General features: G+C 67.7%; 4 protein-coding genes across 6 annotated transcripts; 2 read left to right on the top strand and 2 right to left on the bottom strand.

Annotated features, from left to right (window-relative positions):
• Positions 1-9: 9 nt before the first annotated feature.
• LOC118157759 (mesoderm posterior protein 2-like) lies at positions 10-1,393 on the top strand (the record flags this gene model as incomplete). Its single annotated transcript, XM_035312221.1, has 2 exons — positions 10-708; positions 1,136-1,393. Coding segments are annotated over 2 exons (762 nt in total), but the record flags the coding sequence as incomplete, so codon positions are not given.
• Positions 1,394-2,419: 1,026 nt separating this feature from the next.
• On the top strand, positions 2,420-4,845 carry LOC118157762 (gonadotropin-releasing hormone receptor-like). Of its 2 annotated transcripts, XM_035312227.1 has the most exons (4): positions 2,420-2,569; positions 2,963-3,516; positions 3,780-3,984; positions 4,150-4,845. In XM_035312227.1, exons 1-4 carry the CDS (start codon positions 2,536-2,538, stop codon positions 4,602-4,604), a joined length of 1,248 nt encoding a protein of 415 aa, XP_035168118.1. In that variant the 5' UTR covers positions 2,420-2,535; the 3' UTR covers positions 4,605-4,845. The 2 variants fall into 2 exon arrangements, with proteins under 2 accessions (XP_035168118.1, XP_035168117.1); XM_035312226.1 differs by having other exon boundaries at positions 3,780-4,845.
• A 1,189-nt stretch (positions 4,846-6,034) lies between these two features.
• Positions 6,035-13,939, bottom strand: TMED3 (transmembrane p24 trafficking protein 3). 2 transcript variants are annotated; one of them, XM_035312224.1, is made up of 5 exons: positions 13,899-13,939; positions 8,721-8,736; positions 8,488-8,642; positions 7,757-8,005; positions 6,035-7,286 (listed from the first exon to the last, which is right to left on the bottom strand). In XM_035312224.1, exons 3-5 carry the CDS (start codon positions 8,626-8,628, stop codon positions 7,050-7,052), a joined length of 627 nt encoding a protein of 208 aa, XP_035168115.1. In that variant the 5' UTR covers positions 8,629-8,642; positions 8,721-8,736; positions 13,899-13,939; the 3' UTR covers positions 6,035-7,049. The 2 variants fall into 2 exon arrangements, with proteins under 2 accessions (XP_035168115.1, XP_035168116.1); XM_035312225.1 differs by lacking the exon at positions 13,899-13,939 and having other exon boundaries at positions 8,488-8,648; positions 8,727-8,746.
• ANKRD34C (ankyrin repeat domain 34C) lies at positions 9,120-14,000 on the bottom strand. The gene is given in 3 exon segments (XM_035312222.1): positions 9,120-11,562; positions 11,564-12,142; positions 13,005-14,000. Coding segments are annotated over 2 exon segments (1,581 nt in total). The 5' UTR covers positions 12,098-12,142; positions 13,005-14,000; the 3' UTR covers positions 9,120-10,515.
• Positions 14,001-14,307: the final 307 nt, after the last annotated feature.

The raw sequence follows: 14,307 nt of genomic DNA, 5'->3' as shown, positions 1-14,307 counted from the left end.
CCCGTGGGCAGGAAGGGTGCCGGGGGTCCCGGGGGCCCACGGCAGAGCGCCAGCGAGCGGGAGAAGCTGCGGATGAGGCGGCTGGCGCAGGCGCTGCACCGGCTGCGGCACTACCTGCCGCCCGCGCTGGCGCCCGCCGGGCAGAGCCTCACCAAGATCGAGACCCTGCGCCTCGCCATCCGCTACATCGCCCACCTCTCGGCCCTGCTGGGGCTCAGCGAGGAGGCGCTGGCCCGGCGGCGGGGGGCGGCCCCCCGGCACTGCCCCCTCTGCCCCCAGGGCCTGGGCTGCTGCCAGCCCCCGCGCCCTCGGCCGCCCCCCCCGGCACCGGCCCCGTGGGACGCTTCGCCCCCCGGCACGGGGGTGTGGGGGTCACCCCCCGCGACGGAGACCCCCCTGGCGCTGCAGGAGGCTCCCGACATGGGGACGGGGCCATGGGGGTCACCCTCCTATGGCCCGGCCTTGGAGACCCCCCTGGCACTGCACGGGGTTCCTGACATGGGGACGGGGGCCTGGCCGTCACCCCCCTACAGCCCCCCTGTGGGGACCCCACCGGAGCTGCACGGGGCTCTCGTCTCCGGCGTGTCCTCCTGGCTGCCCCTTCCTCACTGCGCTGGGGCAGGGACCCCGCCGGACCCCCCCAGCGACCCCATTCTGGACGCAGGGCTGATGCTACCGGAGGTCACGGATGCAGGGACAGTCACCCAGGTACGTGCACGGTCGCGGGGCTGGGGTAAGCCCGGATGGGCCCTGGCAGGGGGCTGGCATGGGACAGGGCACAGCCCCTCTGGTGGGCTTGGAGCACCCCTGAGGCCGTGTGGGACTGGTGCTGGGGTCACTGCAGCGTGGTCTGGGATTGGGAACAGAGACCTCGTCCCCTTTCCCTTGCAGCGGGTGCATGTGGGGCGCTCGGTGCCTTCCCCTGTTCCTGTCCTCCCCGGTGTCACCCCCCTTTGTGTCTGTCGGGGTCCCACCAGCTGCCACAGACCTGAGGCCAGGCTCCTGCAGGTCCCTGAGCGGGTGCCCTCCTGGCGGGTGGGCTCTGCCAGCCCCATCCCCGCTGCCCCGACATCCCAGCCCTGCCCTGCAGCCCTGCCTTGCTGGTCACCATCTCACCCACGCTCTCTCCCCGCAGGACCTCTCTGCAGATCTTCTCTCTCTCCTGGAGGCTCTGCTGCCGCCGCAGCCCCAGGACTGACCAGGGCAAACCCCAGCTCCTCGGAGCCGGAGCCATGCAGCGCCCGGACGTCAGTGACTTGGAGGGCTCAGGGGACGCGTGTCCCCCCTTGGACAGCTGGGAGGTGGGGAGGACGAGGCGCCTCATGAGCCTGGATGCATGCTGGCTGTGCCAGGCTGGCTGTGACTGTACATAAATAAACCCTTTTGCCCACCCTGTGTGTCGCCGTGAGGCCGTTCCTGCAGCAGCTGCTGGGCATGGGATGGGGGGCGACGTGCCTGGGCCTCTGTGCCGAGTTTGGGGCCAGGAGAGAAGGGCTGAGGTGGTGAAACCGCTGCTCCACACGGGGACGAGCCTCGGGGCACGGGCAGGACCTCCGAGCACCGCCACGGGGCCGGGGGACCATGAGACGCAGCTGCGGGCAGCATCTGGGAAAGCAATTTGTGGGAGGTATCAGGACAGGCAGCTCCTGCTGCACCCCCGGATCCGGCCCCGGGGCTCAGTGCAGGCTGAGCATTGCTCACCCCCCACGCCTGGAGCCTGTGGGGCCCCCACACCGCAGGGTTAGACGGGGGGGCGCAGCGAGGAAAGGGCTGGGGTGCTGCAGGGCGGGGGCTGCACGCCGTCGGGCAGGAGACCCCACGGGTGGGGGGGACACGGCCATGGGTGGGTGCAGGGGGTGCGGGGGGGCGCGGGGTCTCGGCCCCCTCCCAGCCCCGGCTCCCGGCGGGCTCAGGGGTGTTTGCAGCAGGCTCTGGGGCCCTGCCCGGGACTGGCAGGCAGATGCTAACGCGCCCCGGGGTCTCTGGGGCAGGGGGTCTGCAGGGATAATGAGCCCCACTTAGCTGTGAAATGACTCGCTAATAACCCTAATCCCCTCTGCCGGGGGCACGAAGCCTTTGAGATGCAAAACGGCCACGTTCCCCTCCCCCAGGCTGCAGCCCCGGGGGGGGGCTTTGTGGCCACAGGGACATGCTCTGGCCACAGGGCCACGCTCCAGCCAGGGGGACGTGCTCTGGCTGTAGGGACACGCTCCGGCCATGGGGACAGCCAGCCCCGTGTGTGCACGTGCAGCTCCGTGAGCGTGCGCTTGAGCCCCTGCGTGTGTGCATGAAGGCTGAGCACGCCCGTGCTGTGTGGGTGGCGCGGGGTGAAGGACCCACACGTCCCACCCGGGCTGGCGACGTCAAGGAGCAACCCGAGCTGCCAAGGGCGTCCCGCGGGGCAGCAGCGGAGGTGGGCTGTGAGCACCGCGGTGCCGGCCCTGCGCCCTGCTCCCGGTGGCTCCAGCTGAGCCCAGCGCCCATGCGGGAGCCGGTGGAGCAGAGAGCCGGCAGCGTGTGAGCAGCAGCCCCGGCATGGCCGGGCAGGGGCCGGACGCTGCGGCTGCAGGTGAGGGGCGTGGGGATGGGGGGTGCTGCACCCGGGGGGTCCTGCTCTGGGGTGCCTGCGCCGGGAGGTCTCTGTGGGCAGGACCGTGAGGGATGCTCCGGGATGGGGGGGCATGGGGTGATGAGAGTGCCTTGGGGTGGGCAGGGGGCTGGGGCCAGCTGAGAGTGTCTGCCCCTGCCCTGCCTGCTGATGCCAGGGGTCCCAGATGTCTACAGGGTGTGTGTGGGGGGGTCTCTGGAGGCTTCCCAGAGCCCCAAGCTGCAGGGAGCAGCTGAAGACGGGAGTGCACCGAGCTGGGGTGGGGGTCCTGGAGGGGACAGGGCCCTCCCGCGCTGAGAGCAACCTGCCTCCTCCGGGAGCCCCCACCCCAGGCCCCGCTGCCTGTCGTGGCAGGAGGGGACTGGCCAGACGCAGGCCCCACGGTGGGGAACGGCAGCGCGGAGCCCCCCGGCAGCCCGACCCTCCCGGAGCAGGGCTGCGCCTGGAGCCCCTGCCCCGAGGGCGGCGAGGAGCCCCTGCGGCTGCCCACCTTCTCCCCGGCAGCCCAGGCCCGCGTGGCCGTCACCTTTGCCCTCTTCGCCCTGTCCGCCGGCTGCAACCTGGCGGTGCTGCGGGCGGCGGGGGGCCGGCGGGGTGCGCGGCGCTCCCACATCCGCCTGCTGCTGCGGCACCTGGCCGCGGCCGACCTGCTGGTGACGGTGGCGGTGATGCCGCTGGACGCCGTCTGGAACATCACGCTGCAGTGGCGGGCGGGCGACCTGGCCTGCCGCCTCCTCATGTACCTCCGGCTGCTGGCCATGTACGCCTCCGCCTTCGTCACCGTCGTCATCAGCCTGGACCGGCAGGCGGCCATCCTGCACCCGCTGGCCATCGCCCGCGCGCGCAGGAGGAACCGCGCCATGCTCCGTGCCGCCTGGCTGCTCAGCGCCGCGCTCTCCCTGCCACAGGTGCCCTGCTCCGGCCCCGTGCACCCCCTGCTCCTGGGGCTCCCGGGGGGGTCCTGGGGGCCGCGCTAGGGTGGTGATGCCGTGAGCCCCTGGCACGGCTGATGGGAAGGGCCGGAGGGGTTCGGGCACAGTTCCCACACACAGGCAGGATCTGACCCTGCCGCTCTGGTGCTTGCCGTGCGCTGCCTCGGGGAGGTGCAGGGTCTCTGTGTCCTCCGCAGCCCCCGGGGGCTGGCACCATCCCGCCTCTGCTCTGCCTCCAGCTCTTCCTCTTCCACACCGTCACCCTCCAGCCCCCGCACAACTTCACCCAGTGCACCACGCGGGGCAGCTTCCCCCAGCGCTGGCACGAGACCCTCTACAACATGCTCAGCTTCACCTGCCTCTTCCTGCTGCCGCTGCTCATCATGGTCTGCTGCTACGCTCGCATCCTCCTGGAGATCTCCCGGCGCATGGGCTCTGGCCTCTGTGAGTGGGGGCTGGCAGGGGGCTGGCAGGGGGAGGTGAGCAGCATTCCGGAGGTGAAGCCCAGGCCAGGGCTGAGCGGGGCCCTCCAGGGGCTCAGCGTGCAGGTCCCTGGCCCTGGCCAGGCGGCTGAGCCCCCCGCTCAGGGGTCCCCCTGCTGCGTTTCAGTCTCCTCCAGGGACGTGCCGTTGCGGTGCTCCGGGAACAACATCCCGCGGGCGCGGCTGCGCATGCTGAAGATGAGCCTGGTCATCGTCTCCTCCTTCATCCTCTGCTGGACCCCCTACTACCTGCTGGGGCTGTGGTACTGGTTCTGCCCGCGGGCCATGCAGAAGAGGGTCTCGCCGTCCCTTACCCACATCCTCTTCATCTTCGGCCTCTTCAACGCCTGCCTGGACCCCATCACCTACGGGCTCTTCACCATCCCCTTCCGGAGGGGCTGCGGCTGCCCCTGCGGGCACAGCCCTGAGCCCGAACCGCCCTCCCCGGCCACGGGCTCCTTCCGCTGCTCGGCCTCGTCCCTGCGGGCCAGGCGGGGTGCTGGGGCTGCGCGGGGGCAGCAGGTGCCCACCGGGCCGGGGCTGCCCGCTGGGGCTGGCTCCTGCCAGAGCAGCGCCCTGTGAGCCGGGGCTGGCCCGGCGCTGCGCAGGTCCCCGGGGGTTCCGGACGGGGGACCAGCGATGGCACAACAGCGAGCACAAGTGATGGGGGCTCTGCGGCAGTGCCCCAAAGCACCTCTGCAAGCGGTGGGGCAGAGCTGGTCCTGTGGCCGGATGGGCATGAGTGCCCCCGGGTCTCCTCCTCCCTCTCTGTGGCTGTTGAGCCTTGTGCTGGGGCAGGACGCCGCAATAAAGCACCCTGTGGCCAACTCGTGCGCTGCCTGCATCCATCCCCAGCCTTGGCTGTGCTGGGGCTGCCGGGTCACGGGGCTGGGTCTGGGCTGTGCAGGGCCCCCCGCTGCTGTCCCCGAGGGCACCCGGCCTGGAGCTGCTCCTGTCCCCACAGCAGAGTCCCTGGGGACACCCCCGCTGCAGGGGGGCAGCTTCAGGGATGTGTGCGGGTGGGACGGGGCTGGTGCTGCTCCCCCTGCAGCAGCTGCTGGGGGCTGCTCGCCCCAGGCACAGCCCCAGCCTTGTGCCCGCTGCTGGGAACGGGAGCTGGGCTCCTGCCCAAGGTCGTTGCGAGGCACGGGAGCCCAGCAGCTCCCGGCTCTGCGCGGCTGCTCCAAGGCCAGGGCCAGGGATGCCTGGAGATGTGGCTGTGCTGCCCTGCTCCCGTGGGGTGGGGGCTGCGGCTACAGCCCCCCGTGTGAGCTGTGCCTGGGGCCTCTGCGAGAGTGGGGGGGCTGCTGGCAGGTCCCGGCACAGGGCCAGGCAGGTCCCCCCGGGTCTGGCACCCTGACCTGTGCTGGGAGTGCATTTGCCAGTTCCTGGAGCCGTTGCTGGGCCAGCCTGTGCCTGGCATGGGCTGCAAGTGGGCAGCAGGGGCCGGGGAAGGCTTTGGCCCTGCCAAAACCTTGTACAGAGGTCTGCCATGGACCAGCACAGAGCCTGGCACCACTCCAGTGGGTGCTGAGCCTGTCTCTGCTCCATCAATGGGTGCGATGGGCCAACTGAGCCATGGGCACCCTTCCTCAAGCCCTGGGCTGCTGCTGCAGGGCTGGACGCAGCCCCAGAGCGGGCTGGGCTCTGGGGGGCACCGGGAGAGCCCCGCACTCGCTGCAGAGCTCGAGGGAGCCGAGGGCAGAGCCGCAGCCCCCACATCCTCACAGCCTGGTGCTGGTGAGGGCTCAAGGACGGCGCTGATAACCCCGTGCCCACACCGTGGCACAGCCCGGCATGGCACTGCCCCACAGGGCAGCGCTGCCACGCACAGGGCCAGGGGCACGCCGGGCCACCAGGAGGGGCAGGGGCTGTGCGCAGGTGCTGATGGCATTGGCGGAGCTCTGGGGGCGAGCCCGGCGAGGCAGGAGCTGGCAGCACCCGTTGCAGGCAGGGACGGTGGCCGTGAGTACCAGGACATGGGAGCAGTGCCCAGAAAAAGCAGCAGGAAGCACAGTCGCATGGGTTTATTATGAAGTGGCAAAGAGGAACGACAGTGGTGCTGATCTCCCGTGGGTCTGGCAGGAGCTGCTGGAGGGGCTGGGGATGGCTGGGTGCTGCAGCCAGCCCCACTGCTGCTGGGGGGCTCTGTCCCGAGGGACTGCAGGGAGCAGGGCTCCTGGGGGCTTCCTAGGCTGGGACAAAGCAGAGCTGTGCCCACCCCTGCTGCCTCGCATGGTGCAATGAACCCACCCAACTTGCCCCCCGAGAGCCTCTGCTGAGGTGGCTGGGAAGGGGAAGGGGTCTGGGCATACACCGCCTGCACATGTGGCAGAAAAGGGCCTGGGAAATGCTGCATGGTGAGAACTGTGAAAGCACAGGAAATAACCAAGCAAAAAGCCCCTGCTGAAACCTCACCTGAATTTTTTGAGCCAGCCAGGGTCTCCTGGGACCCTGCTCCCAGCCTCGGGCGGTGCTGCAGCGTGCTCCAGGGGAACGACCTGCCCGCTGCAGACACAGAGGGGAGCTGTGCGCACACAGCCGCTCCGCCTGCCTCGCACGGCCGGGGACGCACGGATGCTGCAGCCCCCCGGCAGCACGGGAGCAGCCAGGAGGGGGGCACCGGGGGCTCTGCTGGGGGCACAGCTCCCTGCCCTGCGCTCTGCTGGGTGCCCGTGGCCTTGTGACTGCACCCTGCAGTCGCACCTGCACGGACACGGGAGCAGAGCGTTGGTGCAGAGCCCAGACCCCTGGGAGAGCCGGGGAGCGGGGCAGGGCATGGAGGGGCAGCAGGCAGGGGAGGTGGCAGCAAAGCGGGAGGTGCTGCTGGTGGGGTTCGCGTGGAGGGGGGTGGTGCTCGGGTGACCGTTCGCCATCCGGCTCAGCAGTCACGTCACCCTCTGCTCTGTCCCCAGCCATGTGCCCACGGCAGCACCCTGCGAAAAGCAGCGGTCAAGCATGACCCAGGGGAACCCGCTCCCTCCTGCCTCCCCCTCCTGCAGTTTGGGCATGGGCACAGCTTCGGCATTAGGTGCCAGCTCCGCCGCTGCCTGGTCTCTTCTCGGTGAAGAAGCTTTTGAGCAGCATCACTTGCCCAATGCTGACCACAAAGAGGATGACGGTTTCCCCCACCGACCAGTACGAGACCCGGCCGTTGAGGTCTTCAGCTCTGCTCCGGTCCTGCGCTTCCCGCAGCCGGTAGTGAGTCTGGGAGTCTATCACCGCGTTCAGAGCCTCGTGGATGGTGACGCAGGCAGACTCCATCTGGGGGGACAAGCACACGCTGTTGCTCGTGGGGCCTGACCCAGCCCAGCCCAAGGACTGGGGCATCCCAAGGACTCAGGCAGTGGGGACAGGCATCGGTTCCCTGCGCAGCTGGGTCTTTGCCAGCCCCTGCCCGAGCACAGCGGTGCTCGAGGCAGAGCGGTCTCCAGCAGCAGGCAGCCTGCTTGGAGCTGCGGGACACAACAGAGAGCCCTGCCCAGGTGTCTGGGCTCAGGGAAGGGCTCTCGGTCCCAGCCTGCTCAGCCGGCACGGTGGCTGTGCTCGTGCCAGCAGGAGGAGGACGTGGCTGGCACGCCGCAGGGGCGGTTGGCCGGCGGTTGGCACTTCTGCATTTGGCGGAGGGGAGGGGGGCGAGCCTGGTCCTGCGGGGCTGTGCCGTTTGGCCGCCAGCAGGAGTTGCAGCAGCACCGTCCTCCCGCCGCGAGAAGCGGCCACGTTGCGCAACGCACCTGTGTCAAGGCGGTGACGCGGCTGCTCATGTCGGGCAGGATGGGCGGCTCGTCGCCCACCTGCAGGTTGAAGTAGACGGTTTTGTGGGAGAAGGTGGAGAACTCGTTGCTGAAGCAGAAGGTGTAGATGCCCTTGACTTCGGTGTGGTGTGGGAAACTGTCATACTGCTTCTTGGTCTCCTTGTAGATCGTCCTGCCATTGGGGTCCTCCACGTAGCAGTCCACGTCATAGTGCCCTCCGGTGATCACCTGCGCAAGGAGATGCTGGTGGCACCTGCCGAACCTCTGGAGGGTCCCTGAGCCCTCCATGGAGCAGCGCTGTCCTGCCTCGTGTCCATAGCACAGCCATGCCCTCAGCAGCACAGGCACCATGCCCACAGCCCCCACAGGACCTGGGGAGGTTTTGCCCCACGGTGCCCAAGGCTCAGGTGGGGCACCCGGGCAGGGGGGACAGCCCCTGCCACTGCTCTGGGGGCTGCTGTGGCCCCTGCGGATCCATCCCGTGCCAAGCAGCTCCAGGGCGGGCAGTGCTGGGCAGGGCTCAGGGCAGGGAACGGCTCCCAGAGCAGCGTGGGGGGAGCAGGGGGTGCACGGGAGAGGTGCGGGGGCAGCCCAGGCTGGGGCTCGGCGGGATGCGGGCAGGGGCATGGGCAGGGATGGGGGGGACAGGTAGGGACATGGGAAGGGATATGGGAAGGGGCAGGGTCCCGGGGCAGGGTCCCGGGCAGTACCTGGTAGTCCAGCGTGAACTTGAGGCCCCGCTCCATCTCCTGGTGGAAGCACTGCTTGTCGCTGTCGGGCAGCTCGAAGGTGAGCTCGGTGCCGCCCGCCCGCAGCGCGCCCAGCAGCAGGGCCAGCGCCCAGCCCCGCATCCTGCCCGCTGCGCACCGCTGCGCACCGCACCGCTCCGGCCCCGCTCCGCACCGCTCCGGCCCCGCTCCGCACCGCTCCGGCCCCGCTCCGTCCCGCTCCCGGCCCCGCTCGGCCCCGCTCCGCCCGCGGGCCGCCCAGCCCTGACGTGGCAGCGGCCCCGGCCCCGGCGCCGGCGCTCTTCCGGGCGGGAGGCGGCGGCTCCACGGGGCTCGGGGCGCTCCGGGGGGCTCCGGAGGGAGAGGAGGGGTAGGGCGAGGAAAGGCCGCGGGGCAGGGGCAGCGCGTTTATTGAGCGAGCAGCGATAGGGAAGCCCCGGCCCGGCACACGGCGCCAGCCCCGCACCGCCTGTTCGCGGCCGTGTACCCGCAGCGGCTGTACCCGTACCGGCTGGGAACCCGCATCGAGGGGCCGCGGGACGTTCCCGCGGAGAAACGCCCGGCACGCGCCCGGTTCCAGCGCACAGAATGCAGGAAGCTCGTAACGGGTGAGCTGCGGTTTGCAGGCACCATTGTTTTCTCAGACCACTGGCAAATGACATTAAATATTACTTTAAAAAAACCCAAACACACCACAAAATATCAGGATATTTAGAAATGAGAGCTATGGGATTTAAAATTCCACAGCCCAAAATATAAGACAAACTTCATTGTTATAGGTAAAATACGCCTGGAATTCAATCTATGACATTTGACAGACAGGAAGTGTAAACTTTAAGGCTGTAAAAATATAAGCCCACCTTTGCTCTAAATAGCGTATTTAAATCTAAAATGCACTTTCGGGGAACATTCTTGTGCAGATAAAACCAGAACACAACGCTGCTGCACGCAGGACCCGTGCAAAGTTTTGCAACAGCCCGGAGAAAGACCGCTGATGCCCTGGGTCAGGAACCAGCTCGTCGCAGGTGGGTTCGGGACGGCCGAGGGCTGGAGGTGGCGACAGAACCGTGCCCCAGCCCGGCATGCGGAGCCGAGCCCGTGTCCACTTCACCCCGAAGGACCGTGGTGGCAGCGGGGTCAGCAGGAGAGGGGTGTCCTGGCTGCGGCTGCCTGCGGCTGACACGAAGCCCTGGTGCTCGCCACGTGCCATCCTCGTCACCCTCGCTCCGCTGGGGGAAGCTTCCCCCGGGGACAAGCCGGGACGTCAGTGCTTGGAGTTGCTCAGTGTGCTGGGAACTGCCCCTGCGCCTTGGTGGCTCTCGAGACGCTGAGGCAAACCCGTCCTGGTGGCAGGCCTGCTGAAGACACTGGGTTGCACCAGCAACAGATTTAGCTCAGCCTCTGGCGTTTCAAAGTGCTCGGAAATCTCTGAGGCAGGAATCGTCTCCCTTCTCCAGCACAGTGAGGGTATAAATACATTCAATTGCTAAGGAGGGTTATTTCTGCTCTTCCAACCTCTTGCAGCATTAAGCTCCTTCCTGGTAGGCACTTCACAAATACATCAGCCCCCGGCTCCCTGGCGTGGGGCTCCCAGACCAGTTTCTGTATTAGAATGAGTGGGATGGAAGGAAAACGGGTCATAAATAATCAGGAATAAATAAACTGCAGCCAGGAGCCTTTGTGTGAAGCCTGACTCTGTGCGTGAGATGTTCTGGGATCGGATTTCTCAGATAGTTACTCTTGGGGGAAAGTCCAGAAATGAGTTATCAGTACATGACAGATGCTTCAGATGCTTGGGCTTGATTCCTTGCCACCTGCGACTCCTGGCTCTCCCCAGCTCTGGGAAGCAGCACGAGACCCTCCTCACTCAGCCCCTGGGCACGGGGCTGAACACCCAGGGCTGCCAGCACTTCCCCGGAGCCAGCGACCGCTCTGTTCAGGAACCATCATTTATGTTTCTACAGAGAGCACGTATTTGGTAAATTTTGTGGGAAATCGACTGTGACTCAGCTACTGGGCCACTATTTCCTCAAAATCAGAGAGCTGCCTCATCTGCTCCACCTGCATGGAGTGTCTCCGGAGAAGCTTCTTTTTGGTTCTCAAGTCACCCCGCTTGGGTGAGCTGGGAGCGATGGGCACCAGGGACTTCAAGCCAGCAGCGAGCAGGGAGGAAGACTTGCTGCTGGAGCCAATGTCAGGGATGGGGGGGTTGGGGTTCACATTCAGAGGGGGCAGGTACCCCGGCCGGGTATGAGAGATGTGGTCTAGCAGCAGGGTCCCAGACCCTCGCCGCTCCAGGAGGTTGGGCGGTCGGCGCCGGACAGCGCCGGGCGATGTGCTGGCGAGGCTGTCCAGGGCCTCCCGCGAGCCGTTGAGCAGGGCCAGGTGGGACCCGTTCAGCTTCCTCCTCTCCGAGGCCACCTTCCCCACCTCGGCTGGCCCCGTGCCGTCATCGCAGTCGTGGTGCTCGGCGCCCAGCCTCCGCCAGTGCAGCGCCTCCATCGCCGCCGGGCCCGCGGAGCCGGGGCCACCGCTCTCCGTCTGCTCGGGCACCGTGCTCCTGCGGGGCAGGCGCTGGGGGCCGGCCGGGCTCTTCTCGTAGGGCGCCTTCCTGGAGACCGGCCCCGAGGCCGAGGGCGTCCTCAGAGCCTGCTCGTCTACCAGGGGGAAGAGAGACGGGTCTTTGCTCTTGCTGCTGTTGCTCCGGGTGAGGGGAGCCTTTTTGGAAAAGGAGAGCTCACCGATGCCCATGATGACTTCGTCGTCCGTGCGCACCCGCTGCTCCTCGTGGTGCGCGGAGGCGGCCAGCACCGAGGGCGCGACCAGCCCCCAGGGCTCGGACTGCAGCCGCTTCAGCTGGGGCAGCCGCGCTCTCTTGGCAGCGCCGCTTTTCCTCCCGGGGGAGGGCGGCTCGGCGGTGGCCTTGGCAGGGGGGCTGTCCCCGGGCTGGGCCGAGTGCGGCCCGAAGGCCCCGTCCTCCTTCTCAGCGAGTGGGGGGGACGGGACGGCTGCTGTCAGGCTGAGGCTGGGGGCTGCCGTGCACGCCTCAGGGGGGGGCCCTGTCCTTGAACTCCAGCGAGGGGGGCACGTTCAGGTACTGCTTGGTGGCCTTGGTGCCGGTGGCTGACTTGTCCATGGTGATGATGATCACCTCCTTCCCTTTTGCTCTGCAGGCGTTCAGGAGGTGCTGCAGCACGGCCTTGTCGTCCGCGTTGATGGCGTGGACCAGCGCGGAGGCTCCGGAGTGGTCCTCCAGGCTGGGGTCAGCCCCGTTCTCCAGCAGCAGGGACACCACCTCTCCCCCGGCGCCTCGGATGCAGGCGTGCATGAGGGCCGTCTTCCCAGACTTGTCCTGGATGTTGGGGTCGGCTCTGTTGTCCAGCAGGTACTTCACCATCTTGGCCTTGCTGATGCTCTGCTGGTCAACGTGCTTGGTGATGCAGGCCACCATGAGGGCGGTCTCCCCTTTCTCGTTGCTCTCGTTGATGTAAGCCCCCCCTTCCAGCAGGAGCCTGGTCAGCCGGAGCCGGCCAAGCCACACTGCCTTCAGGAGGGAGTTCCCCCCCATCTGCAGCACCGTCTCCTCGTCCATGGCGCCCGCTGCTCACTGGCAGGGAACGGCAGCGTCAGCCGGCAGCTGGGAAAGCAACCGGGATGGAGAGGTGAGGCTGGCGCCTCCACCCCGGCCCTCGCCCCGGCCCTGCCTCCCTCCCCGGGGTGCCGTGCTCCTAGCACTGCTGTGCCTTCCCGTGGCTGCCCCCCCATGCATTTTCCCAGATCAAAAGAGATTTAGATTAGACACGATAAAGGAATTTTGTCCCACAAGGGTGCTGAGGCACTGGCACAGGCTGCCCGGAGGAGCTGTGGGTGCCCCATCCCTGGAGGTGTTCGGGGCCAGGCTGGATGGGGCTGGGGGCACCTGGGCTGGCGGGAGGTGTCCCTGCCCATGGCAGGGGGTTGGAGTTAGATGATCTTTAAGGTCCCTTCCAACCCACCCAATGCCGTGATTCTCTGGCCTTATGCACAGCATCTCCTGCTGCCCGCTGGGGTTGCTGGGCTGCAAGGGGAACTGCAGTGGGAGGAAAAGCCTCTTATCCTCTGGGACCTCCTGGAGTGAAAAAGCTGCTTTGTGGCAGCTGAGTGATGCGTTGGCCCAGCCTTCTCGCACCCCTACAACACTTTTACTTTATGACATCGGTCGACTCTCCGTAATCTAATTTTAGGACGTATCGTATTTTTCCAAGAAGCCCCGTCAGGCACAGGGTCTCCGGCCTTACTCTGCTTCAGGTGTGTGCCCTCAGTGCCCCAGCTGGCCTCAATTGCCCTGACCAGCCTCACCTGGACCCCACCCCGCCTCTGCCCAGGCTGGGAGCTCTATTTAAACGCAGGCCCAGAGCCCTGAGCCTGGTTTGAGTGTGTGGGTGCCCAAGGCTGCATCCAGCCCTGTCAGACCGGGGTTGTTCATTGGAATTCCCTCGTGGTCTGATTTGTCGCCTTGCCTTGGCCCGATGCTCTCTGTTGATGGGACCTGTCACCAGCTTGTCCCTGCTGATGGGGTCTCCCCACCTGCCTGCGTGATGGTTGCCTGCTGCTTACGGCTGGCCTCCCCTCGTGGAGCAGCTCTGCTCTTGCTGCCCCTGGCAATCCAACTCTCAGATCATCTTGCCTCGCTCTTCCAGCTCTACTTCAACAGCCGTGCTGGTGTTTGCCTGGATGCAACTGATTTCATCGAGTGCCAGAGAAATCAGAACGGTCCCGATGCTGGTGTGGTGTCTGCTGTGTCTCAGAGGTCCCTTGGGCTGTAAGGCAGAGCCTGCTGGAGGCTGTGAGCATCTCCTGCGGCTTCTTGAGCTGAGGCTGTGATCTTTGCTTCCTCACTGTTGAAGGAGATGTTAAGCAGCTGCTGTCATGCTGTCTGTAACCCTGTGCTGCTTCGTGGTGATGTGAGCTGCTTGTGCAGGAGAGTACTGTAGGAGAGCAGCTTCCACTCGTGGCAGGACTGGTTCAAGAGGCTCAACGGGCACGGTCTCTTCTGGAAAGTGCTCCCTGACTCTGCCTGGCACAGGCTGGCTCCAGGAAATTCAGCTGGGCAAGGCTCTGTGTGCTGCCCCAGTGCCACCGCCCAGGATCTGAGTGCCTCCTGGCCCCGTGCCTGCCTCCTCGAGGAGCAGCACCCGCAGCTCTGAGAGCCGCTGAGCTCCGTGCACGAGGCACCAGCAGCGGCTCGGAGCTCTGCTGGAAGGGGCAGCAAACGCCCGGCCCTGCGGGAACGTCGGAGGCTCGGAGACCCTGCCGCCTGCTCGCCCCCTGCTCCCGCTGCCCCTCCCGGGCCGTGCAGCCGGCAGCGGCTTCCAGCCCTCCGCCGTGCCCACCCGGGTGCCCCCCCGAGGGACCGCCAGCCCGCAGCGCCCCGCAGCTCACCGGCTGTCCCCGGAGCCTGCCCAGAGGAGGATGCGCGGCCCCGGCCCGGTAAGTGCCTCGCCCCCGCGCCCCCAGCCATCCCCGGGTGCCCGCAGCTCTCACCTCCATCCCCCTCGTCCCGGCCGCGGGGCTGCCGGCGGGTCCCGTGCCGGTCCTGCGCCGGGTCGCGGCGGTGCCTCGGCCCCTCCCGCCGTCCAGGGGGCCAGCCGGATGGGACGGGGGTGCGGGGGGGTCCTTCCCCTCCCTCCCCTCGCGGCGGGGGCTCCCCGGCGCCGCTCGGCGCTGCGGGCACCGGGCAGAGCCCCCGGTTGGGGCCGGCCCCGTCGCCCGGTGCCCCCCGCCCGCTCCGTGCGCCCCGGGCGGCTGCGGCACCGGCGCCGT

This window comes from Oxyura jamaicensis, assembly GCF_011077185.1.
Source record: "Oxyura jamaicensis isolate SHBP4307 breed ruddy duck chromosome 10 unlocalized genomic scaffold, BPBGC_Ojam_1.0 oxy10_random_OJ72043, whole genome shotgun sequence".
Taxonomy (NCBI): Eukaryota; Metazoa; Chordata; class Aves; order Anseriformes; family Anatidae; genus Oxyura; species Oxyura jamaicensis.
Note: the sequence above shows the minus strand (reverse complement) of the source record. Positions and strands in the feature narration are given on the sequence as shown.